The sequence below is a fragment of the Adelges cooleyi genome, unplaced genomic scaffold (genome assembly GCF_023614345.1).
Source record: "Adelges cooleyi isolate 19-005CV unplaced genomic scaffold, UGA_ACOO_1.1 ACOO_flye_CR_arks_rails_tigmint_CR_PRNA_728, whole genome shotgun sequence".
Classification (NCBI taxonomy): domain Eukaryota; kingdom Metazoa; phylum Arthropoda; class Insecta; order Hemiptera; family Adelgidae; genus Adelges; species Adelges cooleyi.
In genome coordinates this window covers 89,078-106,830 of record NW_026096434.1, presented here as the reverse complement: position 1 = coordinate 106,830, position 17,753 = coordinate 89,078, and the positions used below count along the sequence as shown (strand labels likewise).

The window sequence follows — 17,753 nt, the reverse complement described above, 5'->3', positions numbered from 1 at the left end:
AATAATACTTCCATAGAAAACCGTACATATAAATCTTTATTTACTTTTGAACTCGGTGTAACTTTTGAAACACATGCGCCAATGTGCGAAATTATACAAAATCCTATATACTTTCTAACAATTACCAAAATAATTTATACACCTATGCAATGGTTTCATCATTAATGACTTATTGGTTCGCATTGGCCTAAAACGAGACCCCTAATTTGTTGACAATTTTCCACCATCTCCTATGGTCACCACCGTTTTAAATATTTTCAAATGGAGTGGAACACAAAGCAATAGGCATTTTTAAAATTGATAAAACTTTTTTAATGGCCACTCAAACCGATTGTTTTCGTCATAGTTTAAAGATGGAATGAGTACGCTTTAGAATAATTACAATTTTGTACTATATCTTTTTTGTAAAATTTTTGGGTTATCATATTTTACAATATTATAAAAATACTAAACATCAACCTTTTTTTAAAATTATTTTCCATAAGCCTATCAACTTTTAAAAACTTAAATAGCAACTTGTGTACCTATTTAATTTACCTGTTTAAACTCAGAATAATTTTCTGAATAGTATACCGGTCGATAACCAGTTTTAGCTAATTACTTTGGGAGTTATTAAACATTAAAATTTTAGGACGGGAGGAAGGGTGGAGTGATATATAATTTTTTCTGCTGGCACTACGCTTCTGTAATAATACTGAGCTTCAAAAAAAAAAAAAAAAATAGAAAAGGTAAATGTTTAATAATAGTTTTATCATCATCATCATCATGTAGCTTAACGGGCCATGAAGGCCCAAACGCTGCCATCATGAGATGGTTTCTTGACGAATTCGCTTCCGGGACGGGTCGTCAATCCGTCGCCGGAGAGGGGGATGGCGGTTCCTTTTTACCGGACGATTGCTCGCCCAGCAAACGGAGCGCCTGTGACCGAGAGTCGAACCGGCGACAGTGAGCGCTAACACACTGCCGCCTTACCCACTCGGCCACTCCTCCTAAAATAATAATTTTATAATATTGTATAATAACACCAACTTAAGCGTCTCCAATTATTATAAAAGCAACTTTTTTTAAAAACAGTCGAATTAGTTCCAAATTTATATGGAATATTCTTTAAACATAGAATATCGACAAACATTAACAAACCAAAAAAATATCATAAACCCTTTTCCCTAGAAGGGATAGAAGTGTTTTCTTTATTTCACTTTTTCAAGCAAAGTTTTAGAGATTTAAATCTGAAAATTAGACCAAAGGTAGATCTACTATGGAACTATAAGTTATAAAATGTTTTAAAAAATCTGTAGTCAAACTTTTTTTTATTAAGAAAATAACTCAAAAAAAAATAAGGGAAAACTATACTTTTTCCGGTTGCTATGTGTAATTGAATCAACAGTCAACAGGCAATGAAAACATTTTCATTATATTGTTAATACGGGCAACTATGACAATAAATTTGTATAGATATGTGTATAGAATTTGTATAGAAGATCAACCCTAATCGTATCCACCCTAATACTAAAATATTTTTTTAAGCACATAATTGTCATCACGCACTTATGTATAATACTTTCTCACTATGCTGGTTTTTACTGTACTTGGGTTTGACTGTACTGGTTAAAACCTATTATCCACAGATTCGCATCAAAGCGTTTATTTAAAAGGGATTTTATCACTTTCAGTTATAATAATTCCTGTAGACCTCACTGTACTGGCTTTTTTTATTATTACTTATAATCTGATAAATAATCATAATAATTTATTTCTTAGGTAAATTTATAATAGATATAAAATTAATTGCCATCAATTCATATATTTTCGGATAAAAACATCGTTGATAAACTAATTCCAATAAATATGTGATTCATAATAATCGTTATTAACCGCAATTTTGTACTTAAAAATTATACGTTCAGCTTGGTGAATTTACTCTGGAAGGATTTGCTCTGTAGCAGACCTATGACATTTTTTTTAAATTTCCTTTTTTTCTTTTATTTGTATACCTACTGAATGTTATTCAATAATAACCTAACTTTAAATTTGATTTAAAATAAAACAGAGAAATCAATATTGTCTATGAGGTGTATGTCGCCTTGCGACCCCTAATTTAACTCATTGATTATTGCCAGATAATGTTCTGAAACCCTGCATTGCACGCGCACATGCCAAGGTGTTCCTAATAAGACATTAAACAACAAAATCCGTTCATCGGTTTAGAATAGTGATCTGCAAGTGGAAAGAAGAATATCTAAAATTGACAAATTTGTTTAATTGTAAACATTTTTTATTTATTTTTATTCATTTAAATTCATATTTTGTATCTTTTTGACAAGCTTTTTCAAATTGTTATTTTTAAATGGTTTCAATGCACATTTTTGCCTTTACAATGTATTTATCGATATTTAGTATTCCTACCATCAATGCGTTTATTTGAAATGTATTTTATTACTTTCAATGATCTTATAATATAATTTCTGGAAATCATGTTTTCTCTGTATCATAATATTTTTTCCCAACTGTATATAGCGTACACCTAATAATTTATATTCAGCGCTCTGTGTTGGTTTTTTACACACGAGCACACCAAGTTTTCCAATAACATGTTTTTTTGGGTCACAAAAAACCGCTTTAGGCTTACAGGTGGAATGAATCATTTTTTGTAGCAACTAAACGGCGTAACGCCATATTAAGATGTACAGGGTGATCAATTTAACGCCTAACACTCAATATTTCTTAAGAAAATTGCAATTTTGCAGTCTTCTCTTTTTAAAATAGATGTTGTTTATGTTATCTACAACATTATGAAATTACTAAATATTTAACTTTTTGGGGATTATCCTAAGGTCTATCGACTTTTAACACTTAAACCCTAAATAGAATCAACTATGTCGTCAGAAAGATTAAATAGTTTAGCCATATTAAGAATAAAGTAATCAATAATCAAAACAATTATTAATTACGGTGATATTAAATAATTTCCTTCAAATCATTTTCGCAGAGAATTTGAGAAAAAGCCAGATAGAAGCTAATATTTTTTTAAAGTTTTAAATTTTTGAATACTTTTATGTTAATATTATTAAGTTTTTTCTGAATTGTTATAAATAATATTATATTGGCTATGTCTGAGTTATCTAAATATTAATATATGTATAAACTAAGAATATATATATATATATATATAGAAACTAAGAAGTCCTGCCTGATTCATAATCAACGCACAGTCTAAACTATAATAGCTATAGACTGGAAATGTTCAGGGTATGTTTGTATTATAGTCTTGGAGTGCAATAAGAAAGGATTCTGATTTCTGAATTATTTTTATTTTAAGGGGTTGAAATGAGCAAAAAATAAAATTTAAGTACCTAGCTGAATGTATTTTATATTTATGTAACTATGTACCTACTAGTTAAAAATTCAATTTCTAAAATAATATATTTAGAGTGGTTTAAATCTCTCTAAGTATTTGTTCACATCTAAATGTTATTTTTTAAATGTTCATTTTTTTATTTTTAATGAACTTCTCCAAAAAACTGCTGTAATCCGCATTTCTGAATTAAATACTAGCTACGCCTGTTATATTTTATAAAGTGTGTTTTGATCTTCATCAAACCCTCTAGGCCTAGGTATCAGTTACTATTTAAGAATACTAAAATAATACTTCTTTAACCAACCACTTAATACTGTGCTGGTTACTAAAATTACGAAAAAATATTATTTATATCGTGAAAATTTAAAATTAAATTTTTAATGTTTGTAAGCAAGCGATAGAAACATCTCCATTTCCATCGGCCCATTAAAATCTTAACTAAATTGAATTAACTAAAAAACTAAAACTGAACAAATCTTTTTAAAATTAATAATTTTTTTATTTTTGATAAAATATTTACTATACGTAAATTAGTTAGCTATTTATAAGAAAAAAAAGAATGCAAAACAGTCAATGAATAACATGAATAAGGAATCTCAAAGTTGAGACACCAAATAAGATTAAAAAAACATTAATTTTAGTAGTTCTTGAGCCAGTTTTGGGCCAGTTTCTTTTAAGTCGTCTTAGAGGCCGGAATGGAGTGAACCAATTGATCATACCAAAAGGCCCTTTGCGATTATTTAGAGGCATATTAATTGTTTTGGTGTTTGAAGGTTTTGCTGATCACCAGATAATAATACCATAAGTTCATATTGGGTTCAAAAGGGTAGTGTAAAGGAGCTTGTTTTTTATTGGTATTTTTTAGTTTAGAAGAGGTCGAAGCATATCTAGTCGATAGTTGAGTGCTTTGCGTTGTTCTTTTAAATGTGGTGACCAGGTTAGGAGCTCGTTCAATATTAAGCCTAAATATTTTATTTGAGAGCATCGGGGAATGGGAGTTTCATTTAAAGACACAGTGTGGCGCGAGCTGATTTTGTTTCGTTTAGTATTATTTTACAACTTTTAGCCAGGTTACTAGTGAGTCCAGGTATATATGTATATTATATTGTACATGTAGTGAGAGAGCGAGAGTTGTGGAAAAACATAATCTGGCTGGCCACAACCACATTGGTATTGGGTTGGCTTAAATAAGATTTATGTAAGAACAATTTAGAGTACGAAAATTAATCCTACATTTTTAATTTGAAAAGTACTTTGATTTCATATTGTTTTTCAACATGCTATCGTGAGCTAAATTCCAAGTTTGTAAAATTGTTATTGTGGTTGTGTATTGATTTAAAAAAGTGTTTTTGTGTGGGCTATTACTCATATGTTATTCACTTCGATACGAATCCGAGAAAAATAAAACGCCAAAAACAATGATAAATAATTCTGTTTTTACACCCAATATTTCAATTGGAAACCTAAATTTGGGCCTCTGCGGTGAAGAGTTCTACACACGTTGGAAAAAAATCGTTCTAGATAGAATAAAAAAAAAATATTATAGGTATATTACATTTAGTGCAAATGGTGTATGACTGTTTGAACAAGCCTACAAAACATCACATCGAAATATTATGTTTTCTTCTTATTTCAATGTGAACATCGTTTGATACATACACCACAGTTATTACAAACAAATAATAATACTTCTGCTAAAATCGGCGATAACCGAAAATGTATTTTTTTTTATACTAAAAACAAAAATTATATTTTCGTATGGCCGACTATTCAGTCGCCATATTGCGATAAAAAATATGTACCTACCCACTTTTATAAAATAAAAATAATAAATATGTTATTTGTATAATTTTATGAGGGTTTTAATATTTACCGGCTTTTTGTTCAATCTAAATATGCCGACTGACTTGAGTTTAACGAGTGGGGGGGTGTCAACCCCCCCCCCCCCTAACTCCAGCCCTGCAGAGAGCAGTCAAGTCACCTAAATAAGATAGCGTCTCCAAGATATTAAATTGATTACTCGCACTCTCCTTAATTAAAAAACTGTGTAGCTTGTTAACTACTGAATCAATTAAGTTAGTTTTTACGCCTAAAATTAAATTTAAAAAAAATAAACACGATCATCAAAAAAAAATTGGAGGTTACCATTTAAAATCCAAAGTTGATATAGTTTTAACGCATAAGGGATGGTGTTAAAATTTTTAAAAATATATAACATTTGTCCCAACTAATAATTACTATAAAAGTATAAAAAAATATATCGTTTAAGATATTGAGTGGTCCATAGTTAACCAATCAACCGGTACAACAAATAATTACATTTTCTCTTATAATGAAACCACGTATTTAACAACATAAAGACAAATCGTCATTTAGAAAAAAGACCTTGATTTGATAATTTAATTTAGTTAAGTCGCCGGTCGCGTAGCAAACGTTAGTTTTTTTTTTACATTTACATGCGATTGTTCTATTATAATATATCAAACCGTATAAAACTAACGGGCACATTTTTTGTTCAGTTAATTTTTTTGTACACGCTTCATCAAGAAACACACAACGTTTGAATTTTCGACGTACGGTTACATTGCCGTTGCTTATAATTTCAAGTAAGATTTTGTCGTTTTTCATTTATACCGTTTTGGATAGGTTTGTTTTAGATATAATTAATAATTTAAGGTTACACGTTAATGTACTACACAGTCCAATTTGGTAAAAAATCTTTTATAGTTTATACAAAATTACATAAAAATATAATGCATAAAAAACACCGCTATTAAACGCGATTAGTAAGATCACCGAAATAACGTCAAATGACGTAGGACCACCGACCAGCATATTGTATCAAATGTGGACACCCAAAAAGAATAACATTATAAGCAAACTATAATCAAGTTGATGAATGCCTAAACCGTCAGCCACTTAAGTAATGCAAAAGTAATTTTTATTTGTAATTATAATATTATATTATACTAATTTTACAAGTCGGCGAATGGTGTTTCCATACCGAATAAAGACAAAGGTAAACGCATTAATTCACGTGATAGAATGTAGATGATAGTAAATTTACAATAACCTTTGAAACTGGAGTTGGAAATTTGATATGTTATTCTCATAAAAGGCGCGACTGTTTACCTCCATGCTGCGGTGTACCTCCACCTGTGCCAATCACTCGTTATCACACATACATACACTATCAAAAATCTGTCTAGACAATTTCTGCATGTGGTAAATAAAAGTTTTGTTTTTGTTAAGAATTGAGATTTCATTTTTACTCTCTCTCCTTTCTTTGAATTATAACTAGTCAAATTAGATTTAGCGACATAGTAACAGTTTGTTTTCATTGTTGTTGCTACGGATCCGATTCGTGAAAATATCTAGATTTCAATCATAATAACCTAGTCGAATTCTATGATAAATACCTAACGTATTACGTCGTGTTTCGTTATTGAGTTACAATTAAGTTTTGTCTTGCCTGTAATTCATTTATTATACATTTTAAGTAGCAGCCCTGAACAGCGGCTTACGGTTCTACGTTGTGTGAGTACCTACCGTTTTGTATATCTAATTTATTTACATTATTGCCGTGTTTTCTGTCTTTCATTGACTTGGAATACTGCTTGGGAATAAATAGAATGATAATCTATATGTGTTTGTTTATTACTTATTATTTACTCGGAGTTGAATCGAGTGATACGAGATTAACGACAATTTAAATTAATCTATTCGGTCAAATGGGCTATCGTCTAGCTTTAATCTTTATTGTCATAGCTTCTTACCTACAAGTCATAATTGTAGCTTTGCGTCATTCGTCTAATTTAAAAAAATTAAAATTTAGTTTTTAATATTTAAAAAATACCTACAAAATATACCACTCAAAACTGTTGGTTGTTTATTTTTCAAATTAAGTAAAATAAATTTTTCTTTATTATATCATTATTATTACTAAATAAAATAGTTAAAATTATGTAATTAAATAGTACTATTAATTCTCTTTGCGTATATGGCACAGAAATACAACTAATACCAAACGTTAATTTTAGAGTTTGGAAACGATATAATATGTTGAAAATTAAACAAGAAAATGATGACACAGAAGAACACTCCTATGAAGGATCGTTTGAAGTCATTGAAACTAAACCGTTAGATGTGCAGTTCAAAAACAATGAAATTTCTACAGCTGAGGAGTATTTAGTAAAGAATGAAGTCGACAATACTTATGAGTAAGACGATTTTATTACCTTTTTTTTACTAAATAAAATATTTAGGTTTTTGTAATGTTGTCGTCCTTCGTAATTAAAAAGAAAATTAATTAGTGATGTCCTAATTTATTTTCAAAATACCTAGTAATAATAATATTGTTTAAACAATTATTTTTGACGTTATAAGAAGTAAAGCGAAGTATGAACTTTCCTTGAGTAACTTGATCCACTTATCTTTAACTTCTTCTATACTTAGTTTGTTTTTGAGCTATTATAAATTATTAGGGTTTATATTATATAAAACATTAGACTTTATTTAAAACTTGTTATTGATCAGTTAAATTTTTCAGTAAAATATATATACTATTTTAAAATAATTATCTGGTAAATATTATTTTAAAAGTTACACATATAACACATAAGTGATTTATATATTTATCTCTATAAAAATGAAACTGTTTATGTTATATCAGTGAATTATAAAGAAATACAAAATTTAGTGTATTTAAAAAAATATATATTTGTATATTTTTACTCCTCTTTTAGCTAATAGACCTTCTATGCTTACACAACAGACAAGTTTATTGATCTTTTTATTATAGATAAAAGTCTGAACATACAAGGAAAATAATAATTTAGGCTTTGTTAATTACTGAGTTGATGAGCATTATAATGTATCCAACAATAAGCACGAAACTGACGAATTAGTGAATGAAACACAGTTTAAAACCAAAATATATTTAGTTCAGCTGTTGGAAACTGATCATGTGCATCAAAGTACTTTATTAATATAAAAAAAAACCAATTACTTATTTAGTTATTAAATTATAAAATCTCATGTATCCTAAAAGATAGGTACTAAGCTTCGTACACCGGAGTCGATTTGAGCCTGGTGATACGGGATCAACGCCATATTAAATTAATCTAGTCGGCATAATGGTCTATCGTTTAGCTTTAATCTTTATCATCTTAACTCCCTATCAACAAGTCATACTTGTCGTTTTGTGTTATTCATCTAATTAAAGTAATTTAAAATTTAGTTTGAAATGTTTAAAAGATACAAAATATACTACTGAAAACTTGGTTGCTTTTTCTTTATCAAATAATGAAAACTAAATTATTCTTAATTTTTTTTTATGATATTTTAGATTTGGCAATTTAGTTCATTAGTTGTATTGTTTATTATATCATTATTATCACAATTTTTTGTTACAATATGAAATATTTAAAATGGCACAAAAATATAACTTAGTTAAATGTTAATTATAGAGTTTTGAAGCGGTATATTATGTTGAAAATTAAACAAGAAAAAGATGAAACAGATGAACACTCTTTTGAAAAATCGTTTGCAGTCATTGCACCTTAACCGTTAGATGTGCAGTTCACAAGGAATGAAATGTCTACAACAGAGGAGTATTTAGTAAAGAATGAAGTCGACAATACTTATGAGTAAGGCGATTTTAATTACTTTTTTTTAAATCTTAAATAAAATAATTAAACTTATGTAATTATGTCATTTTCCTCTATAAACCCGTAGTTGATATCATTGTTAGTGTTCCGCTAACATTAAACTTATATTAGGGACCGCACTGGTTCATATAATAACAGGTTATTTTAAAACTACATCTTCATTCTTTCCCTTATCAATTTAATGTTTAATCATACCAAATTGTAAACATATACTTGTGGGTATGATGACCGATCAATGTCTGCAGTACCGCTCTATGTGAGCGTAAGTTCTCACGAGACTTACCTTGTTATAAATATAAATATATAGGAATCATTCATACATTTTTTAAATTCTTTAATAAAATGGTTTAAAAATACAAAAAGTGACATTTTTTTGTAATAAAAACTATATTTTAACAGTTAAAAGAAAAAATAATATGTTTAATACTGGAGGCTGTTTGATTTTTAAAAAATACATTTTTTTACCATCGGAAATGTCTCAAGGTACTTTTTAAAATGTAAAATTGGACTTAAAACAGAGTAGAATTTTCAAGTTTCAAATCTTGTGGCATTCGGACGTTTATTATCAGTATTCTAAAAAATGTAAAGGTTACATTATATATTGTTGGATAAGTTTAAGCAACACAATCTAATAAAAATTGAGTTAATAGTAGATTTGTGTAGTTCATCTAAAATTATTAAAATTAGTTTTAAAAATGATGCTTGTTTGATGTATTGTCCATTTAACGTTATATTAATATTTGCTGTAAAACATTAAAATATATTGATCTTGGATAAATACATTTTGTTTCATACGTGTTGCAGTATTCATTTTCCGTGTAAAGCGACAGTACCACAAATAATATAAGAAAAACCAATTCTGAGGAAAATATACACAAAATACGTCGGTTCGACTGCAATATATGTCATAGGAAGTATTCAACCAAAAGTCATATAACCCGGCATATTGAGAAGTCGCATTCCAGCACTTCGACGGGAAAGAAAGCGCCTCAAAAAATAAAGTCAATCATCGAAACAGCAGAATCAAAGGGTATACTCGAATCAAAGTAGACCTACTTAATTGTGGTGTTTGTCTAAAAACATTTTCATCAAAATCAAGCCTGAGAACACATTGGGGTATTCATACTGGCGAAAAACCCTATAAATGCGATATCTGTGAAAAAAATTCAATCAACAATGTTATCTTAAGAAACATTCACACATACATACCTAATCTAACCGGATTTAATATCTTATAATTCTTTTGTAGGATTATATAATTTATATAGTTTTTATATTTATATTATTTAATTTTTTTATTCCATAATTTACACATGAAAAATAGTTGATAATATGGTTTTCATTGTTATTTTGTTTAAATATTACAATAGTCCTTTATAATTACTGTTGCGATTTTAAAGAAAAAAAGTTATTAAGGTATGTAAGTTTATATTTTTTAATTTCAAATTTGTACTTGGTTATATCCAATTAATCATAGTTATAAAAATTACGTTTTATATTATTTGGTAATAGTTTTTTTTATAATTACTGTTTGTTTCAAAGAGAAACTATGTATAGTATACGAGTATTAATATTTAATTTAAAATATTTATTAATATTGTCCGACTAATCATATTTATGGAAAGTGGAAACTATTTTTATATTTTTATTTTATTTTTTCATCTGTATGAATATTTTTTTGATTAATTTTGCCACTTTTATATTAATTACACGTTAAATAATAAGCATGTTATTATATTGTTTCTATTATTTATTAAAATACTAAATAGTTAAATATGTTTTCGCTTGGTTTAAAACAATAAAGTATTTTCACAATATTTCCAAAATATTCATTATGAATAACGTTATTATCTATATCCAATTTACTTTATTCAAAATATTATAAATATACAATTTTTTTTAAATTTTTAAGTAGGCACTGCTAAGTGAATCGTCTCATGCAAAAAAGGCCTTGATCCTTAACTTTAAACTTTTGAAACGTTTCAAAATGCATCAACATATAAGGGATTCATCAAAGTTAATAGATATTAAACAGTTAAATTACATTCTGTGAAACAATATTATTATTTTCAAATGCAGTCCAGATTATTAGCATTAGTGGACTTAGACCCTTCTTACAAAAATCAATAATTTTGTGTCTAATTTGTTAGTAATGGACTAAAGCCGTTTAAACATGAATCAATGCGTCTAAGTATAAAGTGATAACGAACCTGTAATAACCACGTTGTTGATAAAATGTTGACATAGGTTCTTTTTGCATAAAGCGATTCAAGTAACAAAATTAGATAAATTCTTAACTGAATTAAGTTTAAACCCACTCGTGGTATTCTATTTTAATATTGAAGCTAATTGTACACGGTCTTAGCTGTAATACACTTATTTTGTGTCTTATCAACAATACAAACGGTTTTGTGTAGCATAATATAATATGCAAAATGCAAGATGATAAATCGTTGTGGACGCTATTTACAGTTATTACTGTAATGCCTAGTAAAACTGCATATAGTATTCTTTCATGATTTTTATATGGTCAGTTTTGTATACATTCGATCCATCGATTTATTAACCAACTATACATAAGTTAATTAAACTTTTAAATAATTTAAATTAAATATCACTAAAAGCTTGCTTTTATTTTTGTGTTGAAATTACGTTATTTCGCTATAGTTACAACATTGTTTTACTCATCATTATAAAATGTAAACGTTCTTATCAAGAAAAATTAATAATTAATGTTTGTGAATAATTTTAGACAAACTCATTGTTGAAGATACGACAATCAAGAAAACAAATGGCTATTGGTTAAAACCTCACTATCAAAAAAAAATATATTTGTATGAGAATAATTTTAATGATAATACTCTTAAGTCTGAAGTCATAAGATATTTACTTAAATTTTTTTTTGATTGTCACAGTCATTTTATAGACAGACTATCGTCTATCAACCCCAATCGTATCCATCCTAACACTAAAATGTAAGTTATAAGCACATAATTGTCATTAGTTACAATGCTTTTATCGATATTTATATTTTTATATGTGAATACTGGACCTCGTCCCTATTTTATTTACTTACTTCTACTACTACATAGTACGTTTTTTTACTATTTTTATTGAAATTATTGAATTTATTTTTAATAATGTCTGATGATTTATTTGAACACTTTTTTTCTGTGCCTACAATTTAAAAATTTTAGGATTTTTTTAATATTTTTTAATAAAATTTTAAATAATAGTGCATTGATTAATAAAAAATGTATAAATCTTTAGCACAGAAAAACTTTCTGGTATCAACTATGAAAATTTGATTATTTTACAACAATTCTAAGACACTTGGATTTTGATTTGCGTAAAATTTGTATGACGTGAACAAAATTAAATTTTTCTATAAAAACGACTATTGTATTCTGTCAAAAAAACACCGATTCCTCATTGTTGTACCTATTAATATAGTTATACACTATAGTTAGAATACATTGCGAAAAATGTCCTACCGGAGTTGGGAATTTGATCTGTTTGTTTCCAAAATGGCGCGTTAGTTTACCTCCATCTGTGGAAATCACTCGTTATCACACAAACACACACACTATCACAAATCTGTTATCTGTCTAGAATATTAATTTAGCGTTGTCGTGCAATTTGCATTAAAATCAATATTATTATTGAATGCCATTTTTGTTGTTGTTAAAACCTAGTTGCTATTTCTTTTTGCACTCTTCATTCTGTAAATTATAACTAGTTAAATTAGATTTAGCGCCATAGTAACAATTTGTTTTCATTATTGTTACTACGGGTACGATTCGTGAAAAATCTCTAGATTTCAATCATAATAACTTAGTCGAATTCTATGATAAATACCTAACGTATTGCGACGTGTTTAGTTTTTGAGTTACAATTGAGTATTGTCTTGCCTGTAATTCATTTATTATACATTTTAAGTAGCAGCCCTGGACAGCAGTTTACGGTTCTACGTTGTGTAAGTACCCACTGTTTTGTACTTCTAACTTATTTACACTATTGCTGTGTTTTCTGTCTTTCATTGACTTAGAATACTGCTTGGGAATAAACAGAATCATAATTTATAGTTTATTTATTAATTATTATTTACTCGGAGTTGAATCGAGTGATACGAGACTTTTAAATTATCTAATCGACAAAATGGTCTAGCTTTAATCTTTATCGTGTTATCTTCTTACCAACAAGTCATACTTGTAGTTTTGTATTATTTATCTAATTTAAGTAAATTACAATTTTGTTTTAAATGTTAAAAAAATCAAAATATACCACTCAAAACTTTGTCGGTTTTTTATTATTCAAATAATGTAATTAGTTTCATGCATAGCATATTAATCACTGTGACCATTAAACGACAATGTCAAACAATTTCATCAGCTTATTTATTATTTTTAAATAACAAACATGATATTTTTTCCCTCAAAAAGCATTTGAGATACACTTATTTAAAATTAGGCTACTTAATGTGTTTGATTATAAACTTTTTATTTTCCCTTGTCTTTTTAATAAAAAATAATTTGTATTTTGTATCTTATATGTGTTTTAGATAAGCTAGTTTTACAATTAGTTAACAATCAAACACAGAAAAGCTACATTTATAATCTATATTGTAATACAAGCAAAACAATTATGGAAGTTATTATGCACGAACACTTTGAAAAAATTTACCAATTCTATGAGTAAGTATGAGTGTAATTGTACAAGTATTATTTATTACCGATTAATGTTTGTATTTTTATTGTGCCTTTTTAAATAATATAGCAGAGTACATTCCAGGGGTGTACCATACTTTTCGTGAGCCACTCAATATCTCTTAGAGATTAATATGAAATTTAATTTAAATTTTTTTATTGTTTATAATTGGGGATGGACCAATACTCGATGTTCCGATATATGTTGCCGATAAAAAACCGATTCCCAATATATTTAAAAATTAAAAATCTTTTGCAATATCAACCGATATCAAAACAAAACCGATTTCCGACAAAACTAATATTTCATATAACCTACCACTGATTATTATGGTATTAATATCGGTTTCCAAAAATAACCGATACAAGTAATTTCGACTAGGTTCCGGTTCTAGTTTTTATACAATATGATCAAAATATTTTTAATTATTTTTGTTTTTACCTACCTCCCGACCTAGTTTTTTTTTTTAGCTCCTTTTTAAATTTAAATAGTAACGCATACATTTCATTAACTTTTTTAATTGAGAATAATGTACTAAACATTTCGACTGGTCGATAACCAGTTGCGGATAACTATTTTTCAAGTTATAAGAGTTTAGAAGTTAGGATGGGAGGGGTAATGAGGTTAGGAAATGCTCGCAGATAAAATTAATACTTCACCCACCTTTCCTCATGCCCTGAACTTGAAACTTCAATAATTTCAAAAATGGTTTTTTAAAACTGGTTATCGACTGGTCAACATTTTTAATACATTATTCTCAATTTAAAAATGTAATTCTTTAAAAAGAAAAGTTTTTATTCCATTATTTGTATTGCATATTTTGATATTGCTTGTCAGAAAAGGTTTTTTAATATTTTATCATTTATCTGGATGAGTTTCGGATATATTAACGTCAATAGGCCGGCAATTTGGACTCTTTGCAGAGTCCATTTTCAGGACGATAATGGTCTCCACTGGTCAGCTGCCGTGACCATACCTCGGCCTATAACTCTTGACGTGGATCTATCCAAAACTTATCCAAATGAAATATCAATCCACTAAAACTTAAGTGCATTTAAAACTTTTAGTTATTTATAACTAATTTATTTTTAACTACTATTAAAAATAAATACATTAATACGGATACATTTTTTCTAGGGAAAAAGAGTTTTGTGATGTAACCTTGGTTACAGATGAAGGCTTAAAAATAGAAGCACACAGAAATATATTGGCTTCTGCGAGTAATGTATTTTATACGATGTTCAGCGGTCAGTTCAGAGAAAGAAACGAAAATGAGATTCTTATAAGAGAAATAGATTCTGAAATTTTAGAATTGGTGGTCAAATTTGCATATACTTGTAAACTGGATATTGAAGAAAACAATTGTGAAGTACGAAATATGCAATATGATATACAATTTATAAAATATTACACTATTTTTATTTACTTGTTATTATATTTTGTAGAAACTGTTGATGACTGCTAATATGTATGGTCTAAATCATATGAAAGAGTTATGTTTTAAATATATTAAAGAAAATATAAATCCTACAAATTGTGTGAGTTTAATGAAAACTTCCAAATTTATATCAGATGAAAAGATTTACAATTTTTGCTGGGCATATTTTTTAAACAATTTCACGTGAGTATTCAGTTCCAAAATACGATTGCAACATTTTTTTAAATAATAAACTAATAAAACAAAGATTTTTTTAGTACAATTGTGAATTCGGATCAAGCATTAGAAACACTTTATGACTTTGAGTTTGATGATGTTGTCGAGTTTATTGCACGTGATGATTTAGTAATTGATTCTGAGGAAAAGGTAAAATTATTGTGACTTAAGAAAAAATAAAACAATTATTTTAATTTTGGTTCTATTACAGTTATTTAATAATATTTATTTTAGATATTTGATTTTATCATTGGTTGGATACGCTATAACACAGATGAACGTAATGACTTGTTACCGGATCTTATGCAATATTTATGTTTGGCTTTAATTTCAAAAGAAGGACTACTAAGGATTTATGATGAACCATTAGTGAAAAATAATTATGATGGTAAGTACATATTGTTGATATTCCAAACAGGACAGAATTCAATCTAAATTGTGCCATTTATTTATATGTACCATAGCGCCTATAGGTGAAATATAGTATTAATGTATCTTTTAATAAATATTATTATTGTTTTAACTTTTTTAGTTACGAAAAGCATGTTAGAAACTATCATTACTTACGACAGCTCAAAACCATCTTATACTCTAGGAAGAAGTACTCAAATTGAACCAAACGTATGTAGACATTTTAAAACAAGATTACAAGCATGTACTAGTTGTGCCTATATCACCTGACATTTGTATATATGTGTATTCAGATTATTTTTGCAATTACCGGCGATTCAAACAGTGGCGGTTCCTCTGTAAAGTATATGGATATTAGCAACGTTAATGACTTAAATTGGAAATCAAGCGATCATTTATTTTTTTTGCCTCCCCGTAAAGGCTCAAACATGGTACTCTCTGAAAATGGGATAATACTTGCTATTGGTGGTTTAAACGAGTCTCATGGTGATGTAAATATTGTAGACGAGCTTGATCTTAATTCAATATCAAAACAATGGGTTTCTACAAGGCCATTGAACCGACCACGAATACATTTTGCTGTTTGTACTCACAAGCAATACATATATGTCGTATGTTTTAATTCGATTGTAGTTAACATAACGAATACACATAATTTACGAGAAAATGTTATTTTATATTTTTATTAAGGTTGGAGGCCGATGTTTATCAAGTAGAAATAATATGAATTCTGTAGAATACTATGATATAAATTCAAAAGTATGGACAGAAATTATTAAACCAATGCCCACTGCTCGAGCCTTATGCAGTGCTGCAGTATTTAATAATAAATTATATGTTGTAAGTAAACACAATTTAACCATAAATACCATGCCCAACTACTAAACAAGTTTCTAATTATATTTTTATTACAAAATAATTATACAACTTTGATTGAACAAGCTATAATGGTTTGTAAGCATTTTAATCAAGTTTTATTGTTTTGTGTAGTTTGGCGGACGTGATAGTAATGGTTCTCTTGCAACTGTAGAGTACTATGATTTCGAAAAGATACGCTGGAAACGACTCGATCCTATGCCGATATTTAATTATAACATGGGTGTGTCAAGAAAAAATAAAGTCCTTTATCTCATTGGTGGTGCCTATGCACCTCAACAAATTTTTAAATTCGATTTACAACATTTCAAATGGGATGAAATGCCTGACATGAACACTGTCATGAATCCCATGAATTGTCATGGATGTTGCTCAAGTCTGTATACATTTAATCTAGTATATAACACTTTATTTTTACTCATAAATATTATAAAATGCAGGTGTTAGTATCATGAAAAACGATTTATTCGTGTTTGGGAATAATGAAGGAAAACTTCATTGTGAAAGATACGACAAAGGAAAAAATCAATGGCAATTGGTCGACAGGGTAGAAGAGCGATCATCCCCAACTGGTCATATCATTACTTTCAATGATATTACTCTTAAATCCTATGGTATTCAATTGTAATACTTTTTTTTTTTAAATACCTTTTTGTGAATTCATCAATTTAGTCTCAAAATTATTTATACATTTTGTTGTTGATTTTTTTTGTATTTGTTAATACTTTGGAAGGACTTCATTGTAAAATATGTTACACAAAGATTACATAGCACCTGGTTGTCAGAGCAGAAGAGACTTCAAACGTTTTTGTTATAATATTGTTTTAGTATAATGGTATTCACTTATAATATTACTTTTTAATAATTAAATTCAATTTGTTATTATACCTTTAATACATTCATTAGAACTATATACTCGTATATAAAAGTAATGTTTTTTTTTGTGTGTTTATTGTCTATTTGGAAAATATAAATTAAAGCCAAGAATAAGCTTAAAATAATCAAATTGGCGTAAATCTGTAATGGGAGAAATAATTCTAGAATAAGATTATTAGACAAAATTATAAATAAATGTATA

At 27.9% G+C, this 17,753-nt stretch overlaps 2 protein-coding genes across 17 annotated transcripts in view; both read left to right on the top strand.

The window, feature by feature from the left end:
• The window catches only part of LOC126845259 (kelch-like protein 5), a 59,011-nt gene extending 41,382 nt beyond the window's left edge, over positions 1–17,629 (top strand). For 3 of the 16 annotated variants that reach the window (XM_050583887.1, XM_050583886.1, XM_050583884.1), the window contains 12 exons: positions 7,399–7,578; positions 8,827–9,006; positions 13,589–13,721; positions 14,872–15,103; positions 15,180–15,355; positions 15,430–15,538; positions 15,623–15,776; positions 15,921–16,009; positions 16,093–16,410; positions 16,490–16,639; positions 16,790–17,051; positions 17,116–17,629. In XM_050583887.1, the coding sequence (XP_050439844.1) occupies positions 8,985–9,006; positions 13,589–13,721; positions 14,872–15,103; positions 15,180–15,355; positions 15,430–15,538; positions 15,623–15,776; positions 15,921–16,009; positions 16,093–16,410; positions 16,490–16,639; positions 16,790–17,051; positions 17,116–17,303 (1,833 nt within the window). In that variant the 5' untranslated portion in view covers positions 7,399–7,578; positions 8,827–8,984 and the 3' untranslated portion in view covers positions 17,304–17,629. Of the gene's footprint in view, positions 1–5,892; positions 5,965–6,588; positions 6,896–7,398; positions 7,579–8,826; positions 9,007–12,679; positions 13,004–13,588; positions 13,722–14,871; positions 15,104–15,179; positions 15,356–15,429; positions 15,539–15,622; positions 15,777–15,920; positions 16,010–16,092; positions 16,411–16,489; positions 16,640–16,789; positions 17,052–17,115 lie in introns of those variants that run through there. The other 13 variants (XM_050583894.1, XM_050583888.1, XM_050583883.1 and 10 more) reach the window with 10 other exon arrangements.
• The window catches only part of LOC126845261 (zinc finger protein 665-like), a 68,467-nt gene that overhangs the window by 16,902 nt on the left and 33,812 nt on the right, over positions 1–17,753 (top strand). The window lies entirely within an intron of this gene.